This window comes from Corvus kubaryi, unplaced genomic scaffold (genome assembly GCF_017639235.1).
Source record: "Corvus kubaryi isolate FWS band 111438036 unplaced genomic scaffold, C.kubaryi_AGA036_p1.0 66, whole genome shotgun sequence".
Classification (NCBI taxonomy): domain Eukaryota; kingdom Metazoa; phylum Chordata; class Aves; order Passeriformes; family Corvidae; genus Corvus; species Corvus kubaryi.
In genome coordinates this window covers 29,339,047-29,351,493 of record NW_024582054.1, presented here as the reverse complement: position 1 = coordinate 29,351,493, position 12,447 = coordinate 29,339,047, and the positions used below count along the sequence as shown (strand labels likewise).

General features: G+C 45.4%; 1 protein-coding gene across 1 annotated transcript in view; it reads left to right on the top strand.

Moving 5' to 3' along the window:
- The first annotated feature begins 202 nt into the window (after positions 1-202).
- Positions 203-12,447, top strand: part of BRF1 (BRF1 RNA polymerase III transcription initiation factor subunit) — a 172,914-nt gene continuing 160,669 nt past the window's right edge. The window contains exon 1 of the mRNA XM_042048135.1: positions 203-427. Within this exon, the coding sequence (XP_041904069.1) occupies positions 241-427 (187 nt within the window). The 5' untranslated portion in view covers positions 203-240. The remainder of the gene's footprint in view (positions 428-12,447) is intronic.

Here is a 12,447-nt window from a genome sequence, read left to right as displayed (position 1 = left end):
GCCGGCGAGAGGCCGCTCCCCGAGAGCCGCGGGGCCGGGCGGGCGGTGAGGGAGGAGCGCTCCGGAGGGGCGGGCGCGGCGGGCGAAGCCTCGCGAGAGCGGGCGGGGTGGCGGCGGCTGCCGCGCTCCTCCCCGTGCCGGTGCCGGCGAGCGAGGCCTGCGCCGGGCCCGGGCCGGGCTGTGCCGGGCGGCGGGAGCGGCGGGGGCGGCGGCCGGGCCCGTCCCGGTGCAGCGGGCAGGATGCCGGGCGGGCGGGTGTGCGGCGCCTGCGGGTGCGCGGAGATCGAGGTGGACGCGGCGCGCGGGGACGCGGTGTGCACGGGCTGCGGGTCGGTGCTGGAGGACAACATCATCGTGTCCGAGGTGCAGTTCGTGGAGAACAGCGGCGGCGGCTCCTCCGCCGTGGGACAGTTCGTGTCGCTGGACGGTGAGTGCGGCCGGGCTGGGGCGGGGCGGGGCGGGGGGCGGTGTGCGGAGAGGGGCCCGCGGGCACAGGGAACGGGGTGTGGAGAATAGCGGGCGGTGTGTGAAGAGAGGGTGTTGAGGGGATGGGGGACATGGCAGAAGGGAAAGGGTGCTGGAAGAGGCGTGGACAGGGACAGGATGAAGGGGATGTGAGAGGTGTGGGATCAGGGACAGGGATGAGCGACCCAGTGGAAAAGGATCTGGGGGTGCTGGTCGGCAGCGGCGGAACATGAGCCCTAGGTGTGCCCAGGTGGGCAAGAAGACCAGTGGCTTCCTGGCCTCTGTCAGGAATAGTGCGGCCAGCAGGACCAGGGAAGTGGTCGTTTCCCTGTACTGGGCATGGGTGAGGCCACACCTCGATGCTGTATCCATTTCTGGGCCCCTCAATTCAGGAAGGACATCCAGGGGCTGGACCATATCCAGAGAAGGGCAGCGGAGCTGGGGAAGGGTCTGGAGCACAAGTCTGGGGTTGTTTAGCCTGGAGAAGAGGAGGCTCAGGGGAGACCTTACCACTCTACAGCTCCTTGACAGGAGGGTGGAGCCACGTGGGGGTCGGGCTCTGCTCCCAGGGACCGAGTGACAGGACGAGGGGCCATAGTCTTCGCCTGCTCCGGGGGAGGTTTAGTTGGACATTAGGAAGAATTTCCTCACAGAAGGGTTTATTAGACATTGGAATGGACTGCCCAGGGCAGTGGTGGAGTCACCATCCCTGGAGGTGTTTAAGGAAAGGCTGGACATGGCGCTCAGTGCCATGGTCTGGTGGACAAGGTGGTGTTCAGTCATAAGTTGGACTCAGTGATCTTAGAAGTCTTTTCCAGCCTAATTGATTGTGTGATTCTGTGAGTTCAGAGACAGGGCATGGGGGTGAGGGAACTGTGGCCAGTGTGGGGAAAGGGACAGGGAGATGCTGTGCCAGAGGGTGGGGTTATGGGGATGCTGCATGGGGGAGTGAGGACAATGTATAGGGGAGATAAGGAGTCTGTGCTGGGAGATAAGGACAATGTATAGGGAAAAGGGTGCTGTGCAAAGGGGTGTGAGGGACAGACTGGAAAACTGTGTTGTGCAAAGAAGGGATATGGACGGGGCATGTGGGAGCTAGTGCTGCAGAGAGTGGAAATGGGAGAGGCAATGCATGGGGAGGAGAGCGTGCTGTGCAGGGTGAGACAGAAATGGAGTGGGGGAGGCTGGGATGAATAGGAGAAAAGAGCTGTGCAGGATGAGAGGGGCTCTGAGTGTGATGGAGTGAATGTGTGAGGGACTGGGGCAGGTGTGTGAGAAGGTTTGGGGCTCTGTGGAAGGGCTGGGTGCACAGGGAATGGGGAGGTAGATTAAATTATTTGGGGTAGAGGATAGGAAACGTTGGGTTGGGTGTTTAATGGGTAGGGGGAATATGGGGAGGCACTGAGTCAGTGATGGAGGAGAAACAGGCTGTAAGTGAAGGGTCAAGAATATCCTGTCAGTAGATGGGCTGGGGTTTTTGTGTGAATGCTCTGGAGGATAGAACATGGAAAAAGGCCGTGACAAGAAGACGCAGTGTTTGGAAGGGGAGAGAAGGAAAATGGGCGTGGGGACGATGTAGTGTTTGAAAGGGGAGAGATGGAAAATCTGTATGGGGAATGTGTATAAGGAGAAAGAAACATAAGCAAAACATGGGAAAGAGCTTAGCAGTGAAACAAGTGGCTCTGATGGATTGTATAGCTGTGGGGAAGAAAGAGGAATTGTGATGGAGAATGCAGCACTGCAAATTGGAGTTTGGGAGTTTGCTGTAGGCTAGGATTTGTCTGATGCCATTCCTATCTTCCAACTCAGGGTGCTGACATTACTTTTTTTATAGCTTATAAGCAGCTCTTGTATCCTTCACTTTTTCCTGTTGTGATGTGGAGACTACATTTTTTAGGGCTTGTTCTGCTTTTTCCCTCCCACCCAAAATTATGCAGGACAGATGGCATGCAAGCTAGAGCTCATTTTGGGATGCCTTTATCCTTAAAAAAAATCTAAAGGAAAAGAGAGAAATGCACCACACTGAGGCTTTTTTCCTCTTCTGGATGAATTGCACAGTACTTTACAAAATTTCTTTTAGGAATAGCCTTTCTTTTTTGTCTAAGTCCTGAGATGCTGCTGTTGGCTAATCTTTTTTTCCTGGATAGTCCATTAATTCTTTGATCTTGCATAGCTAGTTAGTTACCTCTTACATGTTACCCTGAAAGAACGGAGTCTATTGCCCATGAAGACAGATAGACACCCTAAAGGTGGTGGGTGTGTAAAAATGAAAATGTGATTGCAGCACATTCTAGCATGCTCATGGTGGCTTTATCTGGCTGGCACAAGTTGTGGTTGCAGGGGCTTCAGTGTGTGTTCATACTGTGATCTTCTAGGAAGTCTCCACATGCACTGGTGTGTGTGCTTGGGGGAAGTGTTGCTTGTGGAAGTGACTGAACAGGACTTCCAAAACAATGCTGTTTGTAGATTTGTTAAGTTACTGCAAAGGTGAGTGAGGGTGCAGCCCTGGCACAGGTTGCCCAGAGAAGCTGTGGATGCCCCATCCCTGGAGGTGTTCAAGGCCAGGTTGGTTGGGGCTTGGAGCAACCTGGTCTAGTGGAAGGTGTCCCTGACCATGGCAGGGGTTTGGAACTAGATGATCTTTAAGGTCCCTTCCAATCCAAATCATTCTGTGATTCTGTGAGTGCAGGCCCTGTTCCACACAAGAAATATTTTAAGGAAAGTGGAATATGGGTGGCTTATGCTGATACAATTCTCTGTGTTCCAAACCAGGTGCTTTTGTTGTGAATAACTTTTTTTCCTTGACATAAACTGAGTGATGCAAGCTAATCTGAAAAGATGTATTTGTGCTCCAAGAACAGTGTCTTCATCATGTGTGCTTGTTTATTAATGTGTGTATGAATGATTAAAGTCCTCTGGAATGGGGAGAAAAGTCAGGTACTGTGTAAGAAGGATTTAATCTCTACAAAGGTTGGGGAATTTCCGAAGAAACGTATATTTCTTTTAAGTCAGAAACAATGTACTTGCTGAAAGGAACATTTTCTGGTAAGCTACATCTTTCAGTGACTTCTGATTATATTAGCAAATTTCCACCAAAATTAAAAGTTTTTAACACCTTTTCCTGTCATCTTGGTCAGCTCTTTAGGTCTGGCCCTGGGGGATCCCCTGTGTATGAAATGCCTTGGTCTGAGGCTGCTTGGACTGTGGTCTGGTGATCTCAGCCTAACTGTGTGGAGTGTTTGCAGTGTCAGAGGTGCCTGGAGTGCTGTTTTTGAGTCCCTGGCTCATGGTTAGTAGGGCTGGGTGTCATGGAGAACATCGTCTAGGGTTTGCAAAGGATGAGAGATGTCAGGTTCTTTATTGCAGGGCTGAGAATTGAACGGGGTGTTTGGTGTTTGTGGAGTTCAGAGCTGCTGGTTGTGCAACAATATTCCTCAAATCCTTTCAAGATCCACAACAGCTTCTATTTGTGTGCTAATACATGTTGAATAGTTACAGATGCATTTATTAATAATTTATTTTCACTTTCATCATAAAAAAGCAAAAAGGGAGTGGAAAGCACTGAGACGCCGATTTCTCTTTTTTACGTATAGCAAAACCTTTTATTTTGCCAAGCTATCTGTTAAGATTTCAGAATCCTGCATCTGTTAACTGAAGGAGTGAATCCTGCACTTCTCTGTATTAACACAAAGTGGCCAAGTCCTTGCTAATAAGTCATGTAGAATCCCAATAAGACATGGGAAATTCCTTCTTTTATTCTCTCGGGGCTGGAGGAAGGTGTGAGATCACAGTTAAGTTTTCTCTGGCAGTATTTACATTGAGCTAATTATGTGCCTGGTGTAGGAAGCCTCAACTCTGATGCCTTTCACAGAGAAGTTTGGTGTAGCCAGTGTTTTCCAGTGCAGGTGGAGTGCAGTGAGTCTGTTCCTTTCCATTGTTTTGATATTTTAGCAACTGAGCTTTAGGTGTGCTGTGAAAGTGTGGGCTTGTGCTTGTGAGTGAGGGGTTTTGCTTTGCTCTGCATGAAGTCTTGGGAAAATGCAGGCTAGTTAATGCTGTGGGACAAAAGGGTAGAATCATAGAATCATTTAAGTTGGAAGAGAGCTTTGAGATCATTGAGTTCAACTGTTAACCCAGAACTGCCAAGTCCATCACTGAACCATGTTCCTGAGTGCCATATCTACGTGCACAGGATGAGCCAAGAAGGTAGAAGTAGTGAAGGATAAAATAGGTGTTTTTTACAGGTAAATATAGGGTAACAATGGTTTTTGGCAAAGTGGCTTGCCTTGCAGATCCTTTGGAGCTTTCTAAGGAAGTTGGTAAGTGGGCAAAGCAGATGGTTGTATTTGCAAAGAAAAGTCAGTAAGATCTTTCTCCAGAAGCCTTTTTGGTAAGTGGACAAAGCAGAAAGTTGGATTTTCAAAGGAAGGTCAGCAAGATCCTTCACCAGAAGCTTTTATACAGTCTGAGCTGTCATTGATAAGGAAAAGTCTTTATAGAGCAGAGTAGCTCTTGAAATGATATGAAACATAGTCTAGAGAGAAATAATGTGAAGGAGACGCCAGTGAAATTCCATAGAATCTGGACTGATAATCTGGAAAACAAGTGACTGGTGAGTTAATGAGGTTTGTGGGCAATACTAAATTATTTGGGGTAACAAAGACTGTAGAAGGACCTGTTGCTTTTAGTGGATGGGTAGTAGGATAGCAGTTGGGATCCAGAGTTGCTGTGAGAGTTAGTATTGTTCCTTTCTTCCACATGTGGCTTCTTCTTCTACATCCAAACTGGCTAGCATAACGTTGGAAAGAGATCCCTAGGTCTTAATGGATAGCTCTATAAAAACAATTATCTCAGTGTTCATTCATGGTACAAAAAAACCTGAGTGGGGAGGGGAATGTTAGCAGTTAAAAGAGCATGTACAGCATGTCTGTACACTGTAGTGTATCCACAGTGTTACCTCCAACTGAAGTGCTGTGTGCAGTTCTGGTGGGTTTCTCTTTTCTTCCCCCTCCTCAGGAAAGCCTCTAATAGAACTAGAAAAGATACAGAGAGGATGATAGAGTGATTAAGAGGAGAGCTTCCTGAAGAGCTTCTCAGTTAGAATGGCTGAATAGACTCAGCCTCTTCAGACTGGAAAAGAGACGATTGAATGGGGCCATAGTAGAGATCTGTAAATGCAGTAGAATAACACAGCAAGGATGAGTGGCTGCTCAGGGTCACATAATGCAAAATCTAGGGAGTGCTAAGAAATCTAGCAGCTAGCTGATTGCAAAGGTAGTGGATAGAAGGTTCAGAAGCATTAGGAGGCTTTGTTTGGTTGCTTTTGGTTTTTACAGAAAAAAACCCCATGTGAATCTGAAGTTGTGGATGTTAAAAGTTTACATGAGTTTTAAATGATTGGGCAGACAGAATAAAAATATGTTGTGGCTATTAAAAAAATACATTGTTTCTGATTCAGGAAATCCTTGAGCCACAGATCTCTAGACACTGGGAGATTATGTGAGAGACCTATCACAACAAGCTTTCCTCCTGTGTTTTGTGTTACCCTTGTAGGGTAATGTATATTAATGAACTTTCTCATTCAGAGGTAGGACACTGGACTAGACAGTCTTTCAGTCCGATTTGGCACAGCTGTTCTTTCGAGTCTTCACAGGAAGATCGTGTTCTTTGAGCTTTACAGAGCTAATCCCACCATTCTTTTCAATGCTGTCTGTCTGAAGGAGTAGCAAGTCAGGTCTTCTTGCAAGCTACCTGTGAGCTCGTAAGTTCTTTCACTAGCAAGGAAATAACCCCTTCAGGCTCTAGAAGGGGCTGCTGTGTATTGTTTTGTTGATCTTTTGAGAGGAAAGTCCTCTGAAACCTTTGATAGGCCCCATACTGGTCTACTTAGTTGTAATTCTTAATTCTGTTGTGAGTGGTCACAATCAGGAAAGAATCCAGCCTCAGCCCTTCACCCTAGCTGTGTTACTATCTTGAGGCTTGTGAAGGCCCTGCCTTGAAATTGGGTTTCTGAACCTGACTGATTTGACCCTGGATAAGTCAGGTGTTAGTGGAGAAGGGTTGTCATGCCTATTTGAGCTCCAAGGAACTCTGTTAATTGCGCAGAAAGTGTTTGAGGCACGTACTTTTTCTAGCTGAGTCTAGTTTTGAACAATAACTATTCACTTTATAATTGGTAGCCAGTTCAGGCCTTCTCAGACTAGCCCAAGAGATTGTTCTCTGTGACTTTTTAACAAATTTGGAGAGCTTTTGAATTCTGCTAATTGGAATGAATGTGCCTTGCTTTTTATTTTTCATCATACCCAAGTTCTTAACAGATGCCTATCAGTCACTACATTTGAACACATCCCAGCAGGAGGTACAGCAATACAGGGTCTAAGAGTGAGCTACATTTCTCCCTCTCCATTATGCTGTAATTGCATCCTGGAAGATGGACTTACACTGAGCCCTTTGCCAGTTTGCACTGGTTTGATGGCTGCTGCTTTTGCAGAAAGGCAAGTTAAGAGTTGTGTGCCATGTCTGAAGGTGTGGAGTTCTCTGCTCTTTCACTGTGTCTGGGTGGGAGTCCCCTGTCTTGTGGTAGTTGTTGGGAGGAACCATTTTCATGAGTATTTTCTTTGAAGCTGACAGGAGAAAAACTGAAGCTGAAGAGAGGGGGAAAGCTGAGATGGAGCAAACCTGGCAGTCCAGATCTCTCTTCACGCTTTTGTTGAAAGAAGCTGAGAAAGGTGAAATCTGGGACTTCTGACACTAGTCGAAGGAGAAGAAAACAGTCCCACCTGAGAAGGTTGATGTGCAGGCAGCACAGCAGCAAGCTGGAAGATGTAACAGAAATACAGCACAAAGAAACAATGCTGCAGGGTGTACTGAGCTTGTGATCCTCAAGCATGCTGTCTGGGGAAGCTCAGCTTCTTTTATTCCAGAAATTCCCTTTAAATGCTTGGTACTAAGCTGAGAAAAACAGATCTGATAAGCTTCTTGGTCACAAACCAGGTACTGCTGGTTCTTGCTGTCCCTGACCAGCTTCTCTCTGGGGTTCCCCCAAGGCTGCCCATGGCGCAGGACTCCATCCCAGACCTCAAGGATGTTAGCTCCTGCCCCAGGGATTGCACAGCAGGGCCGGTCTCCAGCTCCCCACAGCCTTGCCCTTCTCACCTGTAGGTCCTGTAGATCCAGGCTCATGTCCTGTCTGGCCTGAACCCATCCCTGTGGCCCTGTTTAGACATTCTGGGGCTGTCTGACCTTGTTCCTCATGCTGGGCCTGACCCTGACCCCCACGTGCAGTCTGACATCCTGCCTGGCCTCAGCCCATTCCTAGACCCATGGAGGTGCTCGGTGCCCTCAGCTCTGCCTGTCCCTGCCTTGCTACAGAGTTCAGAGTCACATCTCTAGTAAAACTTTAAATGAGAATTATTAGTAAATCTTTTAACTTACTTTTACTTAAGCCTGGAGGTTTTAGGGCAGTGACAAATACACAGACACAGTCACAGAAACAGGATTCTGCAGTGGGCACTGACAGCATCAGTTCAAGTTCAGCACTGAGCCAGGATCACGCAGAGCTCCTGGCTCTGGTACAGCAAACATGCATTAAGACTCTGCATCTCCAAATGTACATGAGTTTGCAGTGCACTAATTTGAAGCTGGTGGGAGGTTATCTTCTTGGTTTTGCTCATAAGGAGAAAGTTGTGAACTAGTAGTCCTTAACACACCAACAAGTGTTTGTTAAAATTTTTGGTGTAGGAGGTTCCACAACATTTTTAAGTAGCCTGCTTCGAATTTTAGAACATCAAGGCAGAGTTTACTTCTACTATTACAGGGTTTTTTTGCAAGTAAATTGTAATGAACTTACTACAGAGACCCATTAGCACTGCCACAAATGCTGAATGTGTACTCTCACTCTGCAGTGTCCCGTGACAGATTTAATGTATCTCTCTTTAGTAAAGCCGTGGTACGCTCAGTGTTTCAGGTATACCTGTGGAAGCTTACTGAAATATTTTCTATACTATTTTATCCTTAAAGTCTCTATGTTTTTGCATCGACGTATGTGAACTACATTGACCTCACATGCAGAACTTGACAAGAGTTTGCCTTGATCTAAATATTTGTCTTTTGGGGATTGTGGAAATGGAAAGTTATGGTCAGCAAACTGGAAAGAAGAGAGGGGGACTGAATACCTGGAGGAAAAGTCTTCCATGGAATTTAAGCTAAGCTTACTAGTCATTCATTGTCTGTACCTTTTTGCCCTCTAGAGCTTTTTAAGATGGACAACTCCTGTCACAATGAGTGCTAGTGAGGCTGTTGGGAGAGGGGATGAACTCTGTATCGGATTCTGTGCTTTTGTCCACTTGGTTCCTATGTACAATAAACCATTCTTGTGTATTTTTTAATATTAAAAAGTGGAAGGAGTAAGGGTTTTGTTTTTAATTGGTATTTGTTAATTGGTTTCCATGTAAGAAATTGATAGACCAAGTATTGACATTAAATGTTTCTTACAGTGCAGCCTCAAACAGTCCTGAAGTGCGCTCTGCCAGTAATAAACATGCTAAGCTTGAAATGAAAACACTGGGTACTGAAAAGTTAAAATAATATTAATACTAACACATTTCCTCATATTTGTGGCCCTGCTTTTTAGAGATGACACTAATTCATGGTTAATGTTAAGTTATGCAGAGTGGTCATAATGTCATTTGCAATACAGAGAAAAGAAGTATGCTGGATTTGCAGACCTTTTGATGGAAATCATGAAGAGTATTTACCTGTTTTACTCTGTGCCACATTTTCTCATTACAAAATTAATTCATGATCGTGTTGTGTTGGGAAGTAAGAGAGGGAACTTCCATCTAAAATAATTATCTGCTCTGTGTTTGAGTGAGATGAAGCAAATCAATTTTTCTTCTCTCCCCAAATCCTCCAGGTGGCAATCGTGCACCAGAGTTAATAGCAAGTTTTTTCTGGCATTGAGTCTTTTCCATACTGACCTTGGGATGGCGACAACAGAGGGTGCTGCTGTCAGCTGTGGCAGTGCAGAATAGTGTACATAACTTGGATGCAGACTAGTTTCATAGATTTGGGAAGTCTTAAGCTGGGTTGTGGTGGATGCAACAGTATATTTATCTCTACAGTTGGTAGTTATGAAAATAAGCCCTTGAAAATACGCTATGATGGAATAGATTTAAAGCTTGTCCATGTAAGTTTATGTGGCAGTACTCTTTCAGCAGGCTCTGGTGCCTCTGCAGACTTGTTAATTTCCCTATAAAAATGCGTGAGAAAAGAATTGTTTCAGTTACAAACTAAAGAACTTGATTCATATAATTTTGCTTTTGTAGGTATGAATTGTAGTGGGAGGTTTACTTACCCTCTTTTTTACTTTTATGGTCTGACTTCAGTAGGAAGCTCATTAGTTTTTTTATATTAGATTATCTTGCCTTCCCTGATTATGAAGCCATTGGTGTGATGCAGTCTGCGTTCTTTACCAGACCCAGATTTTATGCTGGGTCTGTAAATACATGTATTTGAAATAGAAGGTTTTCCCCTACCTTGTCCTGAAGAAAGGACTGGTGGCTTTTGGGTTTAATTTTACAGGGAAGGGTTTTGGTAGGATTGGTCCTATCAGATAGCAGGTACACTTCAGTTCAGGTTACGAGCAGCTTCATTCCCTGTCTTCACTTGCTCATTTATGTAGAGGAAGCAAAATCTTTAATGCTGGGACTCGATCTGTTTCTTCTTCAGGTATTGAATCTGAAACTCATCGTGTCACTACCTGACAGAAAAGTGCCCTTTACGCTGCAGATACCCAAGTGGCTGCTCTTTGCCTCTACTGCATGGAGTGATTTGATAAGTGCTGTTCCTGTTACCTGTTGTTTTTTGTTGCTGTTCAAGGTTGCCACACACTTCAAGCTTTGCTTGCACCTTTTACAGCTTGGGGAGCATTTTTGTAGAGAAGCAGAGTGATGTGACTTCCTTTGTTAGGGAGTTGGTGGAGCAAAACAGAAACTGCTGAGGTGCTTGTGCTGTGAGAAGCAGAATGGGGGTGGCTGCTTTTGGCTGATGGAGGGATAGTCACTGTAGACATATAATTGTTTAGTTGGAAAATACCCAAGGCCTTTAAGATTATCAAATTCAGCTGTTAATCCAGCTCTGACAAGTAGCTCATCACTTGAGGTTATGGTCTGGGTCTGGACCTGTGTGAGCTTTGACCAAGTATCATCAAGTTTCCAGGCATGATCTCCTGCATCTTCAGTTCTGTTGTGTTGAGGCATTTTAGCCCACTGAGACGACAACAAAAAATTGGAGGAGCTGTATTTCTGAGCTGCCTAACACATCTCTCCACACCTTCTGTTGTCCAAAATTTCATATTAATGTCCAAAGCAAACTTGAAGAGAAAAGGAACCTTCAGTTATGCAAAGCTGCAAATCTGAGTGAGTTTCTGAAAGTAATCATGGAGTCATAGAATATCCTGTGTTGGAGGGGACCCACAAAGATCATGAAAGTCCCACTCCTGGCCCTGCACAGAACCCCCTAAGAATCACAGCAAACGTCTGAAAGCATTGTCCAAATGTCTCTTGAATTCTGTCAGTCTTGGTGCTGTGACCACTTCCCTAGGGAGCCTGTTCAAGTTCCCAACCATCCTCTGGGTGAAGAACTTTTTCCTAGAAGCCAACCTAAACCTCTCCTGACACACCTTCATGCTGTTCCCTCAGGTCCTGTCACGGGTCACCAGGGAGAAGAGCTTGGTGTCTGTCCCTCCTCTTCCCCTCTTGAGGATGTTGTCACCTCAATGAGGTGTCCCCTCAGTCTCCTCCAGGCTGAACAGACCGAGTGACCTCAGCTGCTGCTCATACGGCCTCACCTCTGGACCCTTCACTGTCTTCATGGCCCTCCTTTGGACACTCTACCAGCTTTATATCTTTTTGATGTTATGATGCCCAAAATTGGTGCCCCCAGGACTGGAGGTGAGGCCACCCCAGTGCAGAGCAGAGTGGGACAATCCCCTCCCTCACCCGGCTGGCAGTGCTGTGCCTGATGCCCCGTCAGGACACGGCTGGCCCTCCTCAGGAGATGAGATGAGTAGATATGAGTAGAGTTAGCAATGTACCTTTGGAGGCACCACCTCATGGAGGAGTGCATTTGATTTGCCTTAGGGAAATGGTAGTGCTAATGTTAAAGATTTGGCAGGCAGTACTTGAAGACACCAAATACTTCTCGGATGTATTTTTGTATATCTTGAAAGCTGAATGTGAAAAACCAAAAGCCTGCTTAATTCACTTTTGAAGTTGTGAGGGAAGAATGGAAAAGGTCAAGAAATGTAAAAATTGCAGTTAAGCTGGGGTGTTAATTTGGTTGTGCCTAGCAATTGCTGTTCCTTTCCTTTGTACTTTTTAAATTACTAGCTTTGTAGAGATTTTTGTCTTCAAATGAATTTGATGATTTCAGTTTTTTAAGGGTTTATCTTTTTATTACCCAGCTGAACAGTTATGTTAATGAGTTTGGTTTGCATTTTGCTTGTAAGATTAAAGCTGATGGTGAGACTACATAGTCAATGGCAACATTAGTTTGTAGTTCCGAGAGTGTAAGTGCGCAACAGACTAGTTTTCTGTCAGTTTTCAAAGCCAAATGCTAAGTAGAGACGTTCAGTCCTTCCAGTTAACTTGCTGACAAATGGGTACATCAATTCTGATAGCAGAATCTGTATTTCAGATAGCTCTGCTGGTATCTGCTGCAGTCTCTATAGCTTGGAAAGAAATTACTTTTATGTATGATGTTATAGCTTAATGTCTAATGAAAAAGAGTCCTACAGCACAAAATCACTGAAATACCAACTTAGTTTAATTTTGTTTATATTATTCTGGATTTTAACTCCTGAGTAAGTTAAATTATTTAGTTATTAGTATTGTTTATCACCATGGTAGGATTGTTTTGTGCAAGCTTAGTAGTAGCAGGGAAACATTTAAAAGAGCTGTTTTGCCAATGATAGTCAAAGCA